The sequence below is a fragment of the Peromyscus leucopus genome, chromosome 15 (assembly GCF_004664715.2).
Source record: "Peromyscus leucopus breed LL Stock chromosome 15, UCI_PerLeu_2.1, whole genome shotgun sequence".
Taxonomy (NCBI): Eukaryota; Metazoa; Chordata; class Mammalia; order Rodentia; family Cricetidae; genus Peromyscus; species Peromyscus leucopus.
In genome coordinates, this window is record NC_051076.1 from 7,487,462 (window position 1) to 7,502,863 (window position 15,402).

At 49.0% G+C, this 15,402-nt stretch overlaps 1 protein-coding gene across 6 annotated transcripts in view; it reads left to right on the forward strand.

The window, feature by feature from the left end:
- The window catches only part of Vash2 (vasohibin 2), a 34,178-nt gene extending 18,926 nt beyond the window's left edge, over positions 1–15,252 (forward strand). For 3 of the 6 annotated variants that reach the window (XM_037211143.1, XM_037211144.1, XM_037211146.1), the window contains 6 exons: positions 3,851–4,232; positions 6,383–6,498; positions 8,988–9,041; positions 9,375–9,431; positions 10,068–10,136; positions 14,719–15,252. In XM_037211143.1, coding sequence (XP_037067038.1) covers positions 3,851–4,232; positions 6,383–6,498; positions 8,988–9,041; positions 9,375–9,431; positions 10,068–10,136; positions 14,719–14,791 — 751 coding nt within the window. In that variant the 3' untranslated portion in view covers positions 14,792–15,252. The remainder of the gene's footprint in view (positions 1–3,850; positions 4,233–6,382; positions 6,499–8,987; positions 9,042–9,374; positions 9,432–10,067; positions 10,137–14,718) is intronic. The other 3 variants (XM_028876782.2, XM_028876783.2, XM_037211145.1) reach the window with 2 other exon arrangements.
- Positions 15,253–15,402: the final 150 nt, after the last annotated feature.

The following is a 15,402-nucleotide window of genomic DNA, read 5'->3' on the forward strand; positions in this document are numbered from 1 at the left end:
CTTATAGAGAATAGATCTAGGACCCCGCTGGGCCAGTGCTCTTGATTTTACTTTGTTCTTACCTTCGTGACATTTCAGAGAAGAGCGAGGCAGGTGGGGGCCGTGGGAGACTGCCGGTCATGCTATGCTCAGGGGAACCGGACTCGGCACAGACCTCCATCCCAAGTTACAGCAGTTCTGCATTTGCTCTGTGTCAGCGTCTGGTGTCCTGCTTTTCTCTTGGGAAGAGTGATTCAGGGCATGGTCAGTGTCTCCCAGTTTCCCGCTGTCCTGGGAAGCAAGGTTTCCTTGACAACTGGGAAGCTGGTAGGTTTGGCTGACTTCTGGTCACTGGTCCTTCTTTTCTATCTAATGTGTATAAGGGTGAGTGTGCAGGCCGGGGACAACTTGGTATGGTTGCTCAGGCACCATCCACCTTTTTATTTTATTTTATTATTTGTTATAATAAATCCACCTTTTTATATTATTCATAAATATAAATTTATATTTATTATTATTATTTTTGAGGCAGGATCTCCCATCCACCATTTACCTTTTTATATTATCTATTTATTTATTATTTTTTAAATTTATTTAAATTTATTTTATGTGCATTGGTGTGAAGGTGTCAGATTCCTGGACCTGAAGTTACAGTTGTGAGCTGCCATGTGGGTGCTGGGAATTGAACCCAGGTCCTCTGAAAGAGCAGCCAGTGCTCTTAACTGCTGAGCCATGTCTCCAGCCCCCTTATTTATTTATTTACCTATTTAATTATTTATTTTGAGGCAGGATCTCCCACTGGCCCAGAACTCACCAAGTACCTAAGCTGGCTGGCCAGTGATCCCCACGGATCTACCTGTTTCTACTTTCCCAGCCTGGGATTACAAGCCTGGGTTCTGGGAATTGAACAAGGCCAGAGCTTTGCAGACAAAGCTGTCTCCCCAGCCTGTGTAGTAAGTCTCTTCGTGTCAGCCTGAAGTTCAGGATCCCTTCCTGGCCAGCCACTTTGTACCCTGCTAACTAATATGTGTCCACATTTCCCATGCATGCCAGACACAGGGATCTTAGGCTCCAAATTCTTGTCTGAATGGTGGTGGGTACTTTGGAGGAATAGCTGCTGTGACCAGCCTTGCTGGGAGGATTGTGGTGCAGGTTGGTCATGGTCCCAGCTGCACTTGGTGTTGGAAAATGAAGCTAAAAGCTGCTACTCCCACAAACAAGCTACCTTGGTTGATTTGTTGAGTAACATGTTTCCAAGAGTTCCATAATTTGTTTTGTTTTGAGGCAGAGCCATACTATGTATTCCAAGCCGGCCTTGGACTTCCTCTAGCCTCCCAGCTGCTAGAATTGTAGGCCTGTGCCATTGTGCTTGGGTGTCCTTTTGTCTTTTGGGTGGTCCTGAGGATTGAACCTGGGCCTCATGCTTGAGAGGCAAGTGCTTTCCCACTCGGCTGAAACTGATTCCCCAGCCCTGTATCTGATTTCCTGATACACTGTGCTCTGTAAAGTCATCTGAAGTCCTCCGTCTTAGTTACTTCTCTATTGTTCTGGTAAGATAACATGACCAAGGCAACTGATGGAAGAAAGAGTATTTGGGGCTTACAGTTTCAGAGGGTGAATGGGAACATGGCCACAAGAAATCGTGGTGTTGGAGCAGTAGCTGAGAGACAAAAACCTCGAGGCAGGGAAAGAGCTAACTGGGAATGGTGTGCACCTTTGAATTCTCAAAGCCTACCCCCAGTGACATACCTCCTACCAAGGCCACACCTCCTTTAATAAGGCCATACCACTTCCAATGAGGCCATACCTCTAACAAGGCCACGGCTCTTAATCCCTCCAAAAAAGCTTCACCAACTGGAGACCAACCATTCAAATACATGAGCCTATGTGGCTGTTCTCATTCAAACCACTACACCATCTAAATACTCAGCTTCTTATGGGGGGAACATATGTGCTAAGGACCGTGGCTTCCACTGTGTTTTCAGGACAGGGTTTCACTAAGGAGCCCTGGCTGGCCTCAAACTCAGAGCTCTGTCTGTCCCTGCCTCTCAAAAGCCGGGATTAAAGGCGTGTGCCTCCATACCTGGCTCCTGTGTGCATTTGTTATGGCTTCAGGATGTATCCTTCAAAAAAGTTCACAGCCTCCTGATGGTCAGATAAGGACACTGAGAAGACACAGAGGGTCAATGGTCAGGGGCCAAGTTACATCAGGACTTTGCTCAGGGATCTAGACAGTCCTAAGAATTGAGACGTGGAAATCTCTGAGGTGGAAGACTGTTTACCCATTTTGGGCTGAGATATGTCATTCAGGCCACCCAGGAAATCAAGTTGTCAGGGAACATGAGATTAAGATGGATTCTTTAAAAAATGTTCATTGGAGGGGAGGTGCTGCAGCACATGCATGGGGTGGGGGTCAGAGGACAATTTGTACGAGTCGGTTCTTCTTTTCATCATATTGCATTGTGGAGATGAGACTCATCTGGCTTGGTGGCAGGTACCTTTACTGCTGAGTCATTTCAGCTGTCTGTACAGAATGAGGATGGATGGAGAGCTGGGCCTGCACACCTGAACTCACCATCACACAGTGCCATGGCGTCATTTACCTGACAAGCATTCAGGTCCCCTGGGCATTCTATAAGAGGAATGGCCGAGAGAGTTTTTAGAAAAGTTGGGTCAAGGGCCGTGAGAGCTAACAGGAATGGTGTGGAGTTTCTAGAGGGGCTTGGAAGTGTGATGCCTCTCGCTCAGCCATCCAGGGCCTGGAGTAAGATGTTAATTCAAGCTGCTCCTCTGCACTTATTGGTCAAAACCAACGTTGTAGTGGTTGGGGAGGCCGCTCTGTTGGTAAAGTGATTGCCTTGCAAGCACCAAGACCCGAGTTTGCTCACCCAGGACCAATATTAAAATAAACACCAGGTATTGAGACTTGGCCCTCGTGATCCCAGCCCTGTTGAGGTGGAGGCAGGAGGAGCCCTGGGTCTCACTGGCCAGACAGCTTACTTAATGATCCAGTTCCAGGACAAGAGATCTTGTCTGGAAAAGTAAGGACAGCAGAGGAACACCAAAGGGGACCTCTGACCTCCACACTCATGTGCATACACCTCACAACACACACACACAACTACAGTCATGGCAAGAGGCTGCTACTAAATCAATACAGGCCAGCAAGTGGGGAGAGCCAAGGTGTGCCGTGTGAGCTGGGGACTAGGATGGGGGGGCACTTGGGATGGAGGGTAGAGGTTTTCTACATGGTAGCCCAGGTTGTTGGCACAGTATGCCAGGTGCGATGAGAGCAACTATGTGACTCCTGGTTGGAGAGATGACTCAGTGGTTAAGAACACTGGCTGCTCTTCCAGAGGACCCGGGTTCAATTCCTAGCACCCACATGACAGCTCACAGTTGTTTGTAATCCCATTCCTAAGGGATCTGGCACCCTCACACAAACATGCATACAGGCAAAAACACCAATGCACACAAAATTAAAATCTAAAAAATACCCCAAAAACCCAAAATGGGACTTCTTCCGACACCTCTCTGTCTCTCACCCTCTGGTCACCAGCCAGCCTTGGCCTTACCTTGTGTCTTGGATTCTGGTTTTCCTTTCCTGCCTGGACCACCACAGAGGCTGTTAGATCCTGCCTGCGCTACACAAAGCAGTCGGAACATATTCTGATTGTGTTTGTTTGGTTTTTCAAGACAGGGTTTTTCTTTGTAGCCCTGGCTGTCCTGAAACTCACTCTGTAGACCAGGCTAGCCTCGAACTCAGATCTGTCAGCCTCTGTGCTGGGATTAAAGGCGTGTGTCACCACCACCCGGCCTGCTCTCTGAATTCTCAAGGTCCCTGTCTCTTCCTTGACTCCACTTGTGTAAGATATTTAACCAATGGTCAGCCTTCCATCGAGCGGTTCCCCATCAGCTTTAAAACCTATTTCTCAGGAAACTACTTTCACCATGTCGTGCTGGGGATTTATTGCAACGGTTACTATGGCTCACTGGGCATGAGCCGAAGGGCTGAGCTGATGGACAAGCCGCTGACCTTTCGGACTCTGAGTGACCTTGTCTTCGACTTTGAAGACTCCTACAAAAAATACCTGCACACAGTCAAGAAGGTCAAAATCGGGCTGTACGTCCCCCATGAGCCTCACAGCTTCCAACCCATTGAGTGGAAGCAGCTGGTCCTCAATGTCTCAAAGATGCTGAGGGCTGACATAAGGAAGGAGCTGGAGAAGTACGCCCGGGACATGCGGATGAAGGTGAGTGCCGGGACAAGGGCGTGGTGTGTAGGAGTTTTCCATCTGCATCTATTGCTTTACACACAGGACAAAATACCTGACCCCGGAATATGGCAAGGAGGGACGGGAGTTTGGTTTAGTCCACAGTTCAAGGATGCACTCCATCATGGGAAACAACAGAGCTGTAGGAACCTGAAGCAGCTGTCCACAGCTGGGGCTCAGCTCCCTTGCTCCTTTTTGTTCCGTTTTGGCTTCAGCCACATTAGTGTGTTGTTCCCAACACAATCCAGCCTAGAAACTTCCTCACAGACACACGCTCAAGGAGCGGCTTCCCCTGTGATATTCTTTTTTTTTTTTTTTTAAATATTTATTTTATTATGTATACAATGTTCTGCCTGCATGTGTCCCTACAGGCCAGAAGAGGGCACTAGATCTCATTACAGATGGTTGTGAGCCACCATGTGGTTGCTGGGAATTGAACTCAGGACCTCTGGAAGAACAGTCACAGTGCTCTTAACTGCTGAGCCATCTCTCCAGCCCCGCCTGTGATATTCTTAAATCCCGTCAAACAGAGAATCGGGATTTAACAATCACATTATCTCTTGCTTTTTCTAAATGGCAGGAGGTTTTTGTTTTTGTTTGTTGTTTTGCTTAGTGGTCACTCTGTAAAAACAAACTCTGTGCATCCTCATTTGATCGGACAGTTAGTCCGTTTGCATGTGATACGGCCTGCCCTCTGTGCCTGTGGAGTTGGCACCCTTGGTTTCAACCAGCTCTGAATCAAGGATAATATGAAAAAAACTTGCTGTGCTGAAAATACATAGTTTTTTTCTTTATTATTCCCTAAATAATATATAGTTGAACACTATTATGTCCTAGGCATTACAGAGCGTTCAAGTTGTGATGCGAAGTCTACAGGAGGGTGTGTGTAGGTCGTATACAAACATAAGGGACTTGAATACCCATGGATTTTGGTGTCTCTTTGGGGTGCTGTAACCAATTCCCAAAAACATCCCTGAGGGGCAGATGTACTTCCCAAATCAGAGCTGAAACCATTTTAGATGTTACAAAGGAAGCGGTGCCTCTTTTCTTAATTCCTTCTATGAACTAAGATCTGAAAATAAGAGACCAGTTCTGTTGTTCAGGTAGTGTGCCCGGAACAGAAGGACTCCGCAGGAAGTCACTTCTTGGGCTAAGACGATCACCCTGTCTTATGGTCTATTTCAGAGACATGTCTGTTTGGCCTAAGTTTCAAGGTCTTGGGCATCAGGTTCTGAGCTGGTGTCACAGCGGTCAGAGAGGGCCTTCACTGCTGAGCTCGGGGGCATGGTACTCAGTATCCATTCTTCACTCTGTCGGCTCGCTCCTTAGTGATAACACACCCACTTGTCCCTGTCCCTCCAGGGCCTGTGGAGTCACTGAGAGAAAGTGGCTATTCTGAGTCTGGCCTGCTTATCTTCAGTCTTCAGGGCCCCGGGTGGTGATACTAGTAAGCTGGAGCCCACTCTGTGCCTGAACATGGGAAAGGGGAGTCAGCAGAACCTGGTTTCTGGGGTGCTGCAGGGCAGATTTTGCCTTCCAGGGTGAGAAACTGTAGCACGAATTCTAATTGGCCTTAATAACAAAACCCGGAGTCAGATATCAGGGTGAAATCTGAAAGATCAGAGAAGTAAAGGAGCCAGCCACTAGAAAGACTTCTTACCTCTAGGAATCCTCAGACTGAGAGGGAGCTGAGCTCCTGTCTCCTCCTGTCTTATATTCCTCCCTCTGTCCAGCCATATCACTTCCTGCTTCCTCCTCCCAAGTGCCGGGATTAAAGGTGTGTGCCATCACTGCCTGGCCTCTATGGTTAACTGGTGGCTAGCTCTACACTCAGATCTCCAGGCAAGCTTTATTTGTTAGGGCACAAACAAAATATCACCACAAGAAACTTCTAAGTAAACAGCTCCAGGAGGCTGAGAGTCTGGGTTTGGTTCCCTCGCTCCACAGAGAAGGGAGTGATGTAGTGATCCCTCTCGCTCTCCAGAAACCGGTACCCTTATCTTTTTTCAGTGTAAAATGTGAGGAACATACATCCAGTAGGCTGGGGTTGGGGTGTTGTTGTGTTGTGGGAATGTGAGAGGTGTGGGTCCTGAAGACCCAGCGTGGCTAACTCCTTCTGTCTTCTTCAGATCTTGAAACCTGCAAGTGCCCACTCTCCAACCCAAGTGAGAAGCCGAGGAAAATCCCTGTCTCCCCGAAGGAGGCAAGCAAGCCCCCCAAGGAGGCTTGGCAGGCGAGACAAGTCGTGAGTGCCATTTTCTCTTCCCTAGCACACACATTTGCAGGGGTTTCCTGCCCTGTGGGGATAAGCTGAGTTCCCTCTGAGAGGACTGTCCCTGTTTAGAGGCCATACGTGGAAAAGGTGCTATGGTACATGTCACTCCCAGGGTGGCAGTCAGCTGAGGATGAGTTGAACACACAGATGGAGGGAGGAGCCAGGAAAGGCCTGAGGGAGGAACACTGGGAATGGAACCGGGGAGCTTGGGTCTGGCATCAGCTTAGCTACTTAGGACCCGTGCCACCAGGGTATTTCTTGTGACTCCTGGTGAGAGTTTGAGCCTCTCAATTTCATAGCTCTGCATTCCTCTGTGCCCAGCAGGGTGTGATTACTGTGAGCCTCATGGCACAGGGGTGCTTCCAGGCTCTTCCTCCTCCTTGGCTAACTCTACCCTAGGCTGGTGATGCCACAGCTCTTTCTTAGGTCAAAATGACTCATATAAGACATGCCAGTTTAGCTGCTGAGAGTCTCTAGGGTAACCAGTGCCAACCTGCTGGCAAGTCCCCAGGCCATATCACACTGAAAATTTGCTGTTTGCTAAAATAATGGTAGCGGTTGTCACTGTGGCCTCCTGCGAATTGGGGTCTGGGGCTAGGAGTCTTGGTTGAGTCCCTGCTTAGCCACATGGTAGCCATGTAGCCAAGCAGACCCTGGTCCCGAGGGAGCCATGGTTTACATTTGTAAGAGGCTGAGAAGGTTTCCTCACCTGTCTCCCAACATCATTGAATGGGTCTAACTAGCTCACATGCTGGGTGTGGCTGCTTAATGGTAACCTGCTTTGATAAAAGCATGTTCTAATCAGCATGTCCATCCCAAAGGCTATGCAGGAAACGTTCTGCAGCGTTCACTCTCAGATGCGGAAAGCAGAACATGGAAAGAGTTTGTTATCTTGGTCCTAAGTCCTGTAGCTGGTCAGTAAGGGAGCCAGCCCAACTCCCTGGACTCTAAGGAGGTGGCGGGGAGAGGGGTGGGCCCACTTGAGAAGAACAGGATGGAACAAAATGTTTCCAATTCCAAAGAAGGGTCTTCTTCTTCTTCACTCGGTGTCCCACTATGAGCCCCAGATTTTGCATGGACAGCTAGCAGAGCCTTGCTAAACTGACAGGTGTCCAGGCCTGGGAAGAGAGAGTCCAGTGCTTCTAAAGCCAGAGAGGCTGACATCAGAAAGCTCCAGCATAGGCCCATTCTCTCAGAGAACCAAAATGGCTTCTGACTTTTCAGCTGTGGCCTCTGATGACCCTAGTCTTACCCTCAATGCCAACCTCTGACCTTGACACTCATCCTCACGTTGACTTCACCCTCACCCTGCCATTCTCTGACCCTGATAATCATCCTCGCTGAAGCCAAGGTCTTTCTCTCTGGCTCAGTCATCCATTCCTGCTGCACTGCACTCAGAGAAACCCTTCCTGAGGGGTCAGTGACGTGGGCCCAGCAGCTGGAGGGAAAGCCCTGTCATCTGGTCTACTGTTCCTCTATGCCCATGAAGAAAACAGTCATTAATTCCTTCGAAGCTCCTGTGAGCAGCAGAGGTTGAGTATACCATAGTGGGGTGCTCTTCCCTCCAGAGCCTGGGCCAGTACACAGGAAAAGCGCCTCCTGTTGGGGCAATGGGTGTCTGCACAGAAGGGCCGCCATTGGCATTTCAGCATTTCTGGGTCAATGTTTCTGTTTGGATCTTTGCACCTGGACCCACAGGAACTCAGTGTAATCAGGGGTGTGGAATGTTCCTGATCAGTAAAATAGATTAATAGAGTAGCTGCCAGGGGACAGGGCAGGGTGGCAATCAGGATAAGGTCAAAGTCTGAGGGTAGGGGACAGAGGCAAGTGTTAGGAGATTGTGGGCTCTGAAGGGCTTCTCAGGCTTCTAGAGTGAATGTTCTAGAAAATACTGATAATAATAGGGTTTGAGGACAGATTTAAAATTGGAAGCATCTAGCTAGGCAGTGGCGCAGACAGGCCTTTAATCCCAACACTTGGGAGACAGAGGCAGAGGGGTATCTCTGAAGTCAGCCTGGCCTACAGAGCCAGTTCCGGGATAGCCAGGGCTACACAAACCTCTGAAAACCAGTCTTGAAAAAAATAAAAACAGAATTGGAGGCACCTACAGAGAAGACAGTTCAAACAGTGGCGCATAGGTAAGGGGAGAAAAAAGAGAAAAAGGAATGAGTAGCTCTGGGGAGGCCAGAGGAAGAAGAGCTGGACAGGAAATGAGGAAGGGGTGGCTAAGGGGCACGGTCTGCAGGTGACAGGGTTAGACAGCCACCCTTCGTGCTCTACTCTGGGGAACCCACTGACCCTTCTCCTCCTGTCCACGTGGTTCATCAAACGGGCCTGGGAGTGAGGATAAAGAAAAGGAACAGGTAGGGGTCCCCCAAGTCGGGAAGGGGTCTCCAGGAAGAGGGGTTCTCCTTTGTCACCCTCCCCCCTTCATACCCCACGTCTCAATTCAATTCCAGTGTTGGGAGCGCCAGGAGAACCAAGGCGAGGACTCATGGCCCAGTGGCAAAAGGGTAAACTCAAAGATGGTGTGGATAGTGAGGTTCGGGGGAGGAGCGGATCCTGAAGAAGTTGGGGGGCGGGGAGTAGGAGCTGGAAGACACTGTGGATTCAGGGGACCTTTGGAGTGCAGGGTGATGGGGCTGAGCCTGTAAAAGGGAGGGTTCTGGAAGGGGAGAGCGCACAGGATGAGCCCTGAGTCCAGGGACCAGATACCTAGCCCAGTGACCCAGCATGTGGTTTGGGAACCGGTTTCCTTACCTGTGAGAGGAAAGGGGAGTTAGCATGGATTCTTAGAAGTAGTTTACAGTAGAATATAGTATACCTTCTGGGTTTTTTCCTTGCAGAATTGAAGAGAACCACACTAACTTTGGAGACAAGGTGGAAATAACCAGGAGGAAGAGGTGAAGGTTCAAAAATAAAATGATGAATTTAGGAAGCAGGGTTTTGGGGGAGCCAGGGTCAGAGCAATGGGATGTGACAGTGAGGATTTAGAGGTAGGAGGACTTGGCTGAGCAAGCAGAGGCTGATGCTGTCTGGGGAGAGGAAGGGAAAAGCTATGGGCACAGACTGGACAGGGCGCAGGCTGAGGACCTCACTACAGGCAGGTCCTGGTTCTCAGAAGGACCTTGTTCCAAACCAGAATCAGGGAGCCACCCTCCCCTGGAGCTTCTGAAGCAGCAGCTTTGGGACAGGCATCTGAGTTTTTATTTCTGACAAGCGCTCAGTTCTCTTGCTGGGGGTGGGGTTGGGGGAGCTTCCCAGAGCCGTCCAGCAGCAGACCCACCTCCTGTGTGCTTGAGGAACCAAGGGAAAGGGTTTACGTTAACAACCAACACGCCAAGATAAAAGTGTTGAAGTGAAGTCACTGGACCCCGGACTGCCAGGCCAGGGCATACACCCCGGACCTGCTCAGTCATGGTGGGCCTACCTTGGCTGGCCTCATGCTCAGGTCTCACTTAATTCAGTTTGGGGGTGCCCACTGATTCACCCTGACTTTCCTTGCCCCAGACCCTAATCTCTACTACTTTGTCATGCAGCCAAGGCAATCGTCCACGCTGGCGCCTTCACCTGCACCCAAGGAAGACAGCTGTTAGACAATTACGGTTGTGAGTGTGAAGCTTCTGGGTGCCAGGGCCCTACTTGTCCTTACCCCTCCTGACACACTGGAGTGGCCTGAGAATGGAAAGACCAGGAGGGAATGAATCCCCAGGTGTTTTCCTTATTGTCCTACCACTGCTCCCCAAGGTCTGTCTCAGCCCCTGGGGGGCAGTCACAGGCCAGTATATTGTAAACTTCTCAAACAAAAACAAACAAACAAACAACAACAACAACAAAAAAAAACCGTGGGGTGGCTGTACCCAGCTCCCAGGCTGAGTAGGTTCCTGAAAGCCCTTCATCAACTCTTCCCAGTGGGGTAGGACTGGGAGGCCAGGTGGCCTTGGGACAGCATGATCATTAAGAGCCCTGCTGCCTGTGGGTGCCTGCGGACAGAGCTCCACAGACACAGAGCTCCACGGACACAGAGCTCCACAGACACGGGTCTCATAAGGTCATAGCTCTTCTCAGCATCAGAGATCCTGCCCGCTTTGCTCTTTATCTGCATTTGGAGGTTGGGAGGAGCCTCGAAAAGGCAGCTATGGAGGCTTCCATTTAAAGTGGACTGAGTGAGGAGGGACAGCCTTTCTCCAGTTCCTCTTAAAACTTGACTTCTGAGGGGCAGGATTGGGGAAGGGCTGGTGCTGCCATGCAGGAAAGGGGTGGGGGAGGCCAGAAGCAAAAGAAAGACTGGAGAGGAGCGGACCATCAGAGATATGGAAACTCCAAGCCCACCCTCCCTCTGCTGACTCATGCATCTGCCAGAGCCACAGGCTAGACCAGTACCCCTGGCTTCCAGACATGTCCACAAGAGGATCTTCTCTCCTGCCCAAGCTTTCTCTAAGCAGGCTTTGGTCCAGCCAGCTCTTCTTGCTTTTTAAAGGGACAAGTTTGACCACACTGCTGTGACTTCACAGACTCTCACTGAGCCAGTCGGCATCAGGAAGGGCTCTTGGATACCGTTGCTGTGCTATTATTTCAGCTCTGCCTAAGGCCGGCGAGTCATTTCTAAATACACGGAGTGCTCAAAGTGGAAAATAACCACAATGGGCGCGAGGCCCGTCAGCTGGGGCCCCATAGATAGTTCTGGTGGCTTCCTCTCACAGCTGGAGCCATTGCCAGCTCCACGGTCCTCTGTCTTTGCGCTTGCCTAAATAATCCCTGTAGGAGTGTCTGTGTCCCCAGGCTGACACAGGAGTCCCATGAGTGGGAGGGAGGAGTGACTTCCCCAGCCTCAGTTAAGATGAAGTTTCTAAAGGGAGACAGCACTCCCTTCCCCCAGCGGGTTCTCCTCTGCTCCCCCGAGTGTTTTGGTCTTCTTCTTCTTACATTTATTTGTCAGAACATACGTTCATGTGAAGGGCCGAGGACAACTTTTTGGGTTCCTCCATCATGTGGGTCCTGTGGATAGAATTTAGGTCATCATGCTTGGTGACAAGGGCCTTTCCCTACTGAGCCATCTTGCTGCTATTTCCCCTCCAAATGTTGAAGCACCTTCTACACAGGACAGTCAAGTTTCTTTCCCTCTCAACTCCACCCCCAAAGATTCTTAAAGAGAACTGGGAATAGGAATTGGGATCTGTGTTTCAAAGCCCCTGTCAACTTAAACCAATCCCTTCCCAACTCTGGGGCTCAGTCCCCTCAAGCACTTTCTGAGGGGTGTCCACAGTGACTTGTGAGTGGGGTCAGCTCTAGAAGAGCAAGTTAGAGAAGTCAGGGGAGCCTGATGGATCAGTTGTTCCAGGAACTTGAGGTGGGAGCCAGGAAGATCACTTGTATCCTCAAGTTCAAGGCCAGCCTAGAACTGTATATTGAGACAATCACTAGAAAAGAAAGCGGGCTGGAGATATGGTTCAGTTGAGTGTTTGCTGAAAAAGCGTGATCTTGAGTTCAGATCCCTAAGACCTAAGTAAAAATAAAAATAGATTAGGTGGAGAAGCAATTGAAGAACACACCAGGTGAGTGGCTGGCTGCCACATACAGTGGCTGGCCTCCACATACAGTGGCTCTCCACATACAGTGGCCTCCACATACAGTGGCTGGCCTCCACATACAGTGGCCTGGCCTCCACATACAGTGGCTGGCCTCCACATACAGTGGCCTCCACATACAGTGGCTGGCTGGCCTCCACTTGGACACATAACTCCACATGCACATATAAACATCTACAGGGAAAAAAAAAAGGAAAGATCACTTCTTCACTGAGGTTGGTTTCCCCAAGGACTAGAGCAAACCTATTTCTCTCCCCATGTGACTCTTTACCTGGCCTCTTTTCTTTTCTTTTTCTTTTTCTTTTTTTTGTTTTTTGTTTTTTGTTTTTCGAGACAGGACAGTTTTGGTGCCTCTCCTGGATCTCGCTCTGTAGACCAGGCTGGCCTCGAACTCACAGAGATCCGCCTGGCTCTGCCTCCCGAGTGCTGGGATTAAAGGCGTGATCCACCACCACCCAGCCTTTCTCTTTTTTTCTGCCTTGTTTCTTTTCTTCCCTTTCTCTTTCTTGAGTAGCATTGTTCCTTTTTAGTTGTGAGCCCATGAAGGGTCCTCAGGTAGGTCCCTGAAGCTGCTTTTCGAGGCTTGTAGGCAGTGGTTCTGTTTAAAGTTAGCTGATCCCTAGGGCATGACTGGACCAAAAGAAGCCATCACCCGGAAGGCCTTGAGCTCATGAGCAGTTGAGTGAAGTTTGCACACATGCATTTCCATTTCTACTGTCTTTATCATTGTGAATGTCCCAGGAACCATGAGAAGAGACACAAATGTGGTGTGGACTCTTGGGACACAGGTGACTAAGATACAAGTTCTTTAGTGGGGTCAAATAGGAAGTCGGGAGGTTTCTTGACCACAATGAAGCTGTTTCAGAGAGAATGATCATAGGTCAAGATGTCAGAATCTCTTAGAGGCTACTTGAGAGGCTGAGGCAGGAGGATTCCAACTTCAAGGGCTGCCTGGTAACTCATGGAAACTTCATCTCAAATACGAAGTGAAAGGGAGTTGAGGCATGTTCAGTGGCAGTTTGCCTGACAGAGGGAGTGTTTTAGGGTGGCCAAGTCACACTACTTTCCTGTCAAGAGGAAACAATTTGCTGAAAGGAATTTTTCAAAGGTTTAGGGACTTTCTTGTACTTGAATTTTCACTTTTTAGCACTTAAGGTCAAGGTTTGTCTGTCATCGCTGTCACCTCTTTGATGCTCTTAGGAAAACAGAAAAATCCCGACATAGAACTCACCAGCATCCCAAGTCCCACTTGGTCACATCAACCCAAACTGACAAGGGGCTCATCAGAAAATGGAAGCTGTCAGAGTATCATCCTGGAAAGCCGCCAGTACCTTAAATGATCCCCTTACACTCAATGCTAGTGTTTAGGAGTTTTACTGCCAAGTGCTTTACGAGTTGCTTAGCAAAGATGCTTTGCCACTGAGTGATTTTCTGCCATGGTGTGTGGTTTCAGGTGAATTCTGAAAGATACACTATATATATATATACATATATATGTATATATATGTGTATATATATACGTGTATATATATATATACACACATATCTCGTTTGTATGTTTTTTTTTTGAGACAGGGTTTCTCTGTGTAGCTTTGCGCCTTTCCTGGAACTCACTCTGCAGCCCAGGCTGGCCTTGAACTCACAGAGATCCATCTGCCTCTGCCTCCCAAGTGCTGGGATTAAAGGCGTGGGCCACCATAGTGGCAATACACTTTGATCTTACACATTCAATCCTAGAGTATAAAGCATCTTGCAAGGGTAACTGAGAATGCCCACCAGAACCAAAGTCCCCTTGTGATCCCTGGGCTCACTGTTGCCAAAAGAACTTGGCTTAGTCCTGTAGTGTATGTGACTTTGTTAAGACCTGCAAGGTATGGGGTTTTAAAAGTTGTAGCTCTGAGCTGGGCGGTGGTGGCGCATGCCTTTATTCCCAGCACTCGGGAGGCAGAGCCAGGCGGATCTCTGTGAGTTTGAGGCCAGCCTGGGCTACCAAGTGAGTCCCAGAAAAGGTGCAAAGCTACACAGAGAAACCCTGTCTCCGAAAACCAATTGAAAAAAAAAAAAAAGTTGTAGCTCTGAGCATGGTGCTATGCAACTATAATCCCAGAACACTGGAGACTCCGGCAAGATGGAAAGTGCAAGGTTCTCCTGGGAAACAGTGAAATCCTGTCTCAAAAAAGTAGAGCCTGGCCGAGTGGTGGTGGTGGTGGTGGTGGTGGTGCATGCCTTCAGTCCTAGGACTCTGGAGGCAGAAGCAGGCGGATTTCTATGAGTTTGAGGCCAGCCTGGTCTAAAGAGGAAGTTCCAGGGTATGCTCCAAAGCTACACTGAAAAGTCCTGCTTCAGCACGCACGCGCGCGCGCGCGCGCGCGCACACACACACACACACAGTAGAGCCTGGTTAATTTTGCTATGATGTTTAATTTTCTTCACTGAAAGCCTTTAGAACTCCTTAAAAGCTCTCAAATAGATCAAGAACAAGAATTAGGAGCCAAGGCTGAAGGAATGTGGGTGTGGGGAACAGGCGAGAGTATCAGGCCTTTGAAAAGCTTCATTTCTGTATGTCAGTTCCTCCCCACCATCCTTCTGCCTTCCCCCTTAGGCCTGCTCTCCCTGAGAAGAAGGTGGCTGACCTCAGCACTCTGAATGAAGTGGGCTATCAAATCCGGATCTAGCCAAGCCAGGCTGGCGAGGTTTCTATGGTGCTCTTTTCTGCACATTACCCAGCAGCTTCAGGAGGACCTGCAAGTATTCACGAAGAACTTGTGGAGTTTTGATTGTGAAGGACTTACCTGGAAACAGAATCTGAGTGGGTGGAAATGGTGAGCTTTGAAACTCTCTGGGCAGCGGGCATGACTGGGCTGATGTGACCGACAGGCCCCTGGGTTGACTGTCTTCCTCACTCAGGACCTCAAGGACAACACTGCAGTTTTCTATTTTTCCACGTGCGACTCTTCCACTTGCTTTGGACAGTATGCCTCGGCTGTAGTAAACGTCTGGAGTTCTCTCCCCTCTTTGTAACTCAGTCAGTGTTCCGGTCTTCTCAGCAATAACAAGCAAAGGTGGTGGGTTTTTTTAAGCAGTTGATATTACCTCAGCATTTTGGCATCAGAGATGCAATCTTAATGAGTTTTTATATTCTATTTGTATTGTTTTCTTAGTGTTTCTTATAGGGGTCTTGATGGTTTGGAGGGTTTGTTGGTTTTTTTTTTTTCTGGTGCACACATGAGATGCGATTTAAGGTGTCATATGCAAATGCTTTAGCAAAAAGCACTGAAATTCTGGC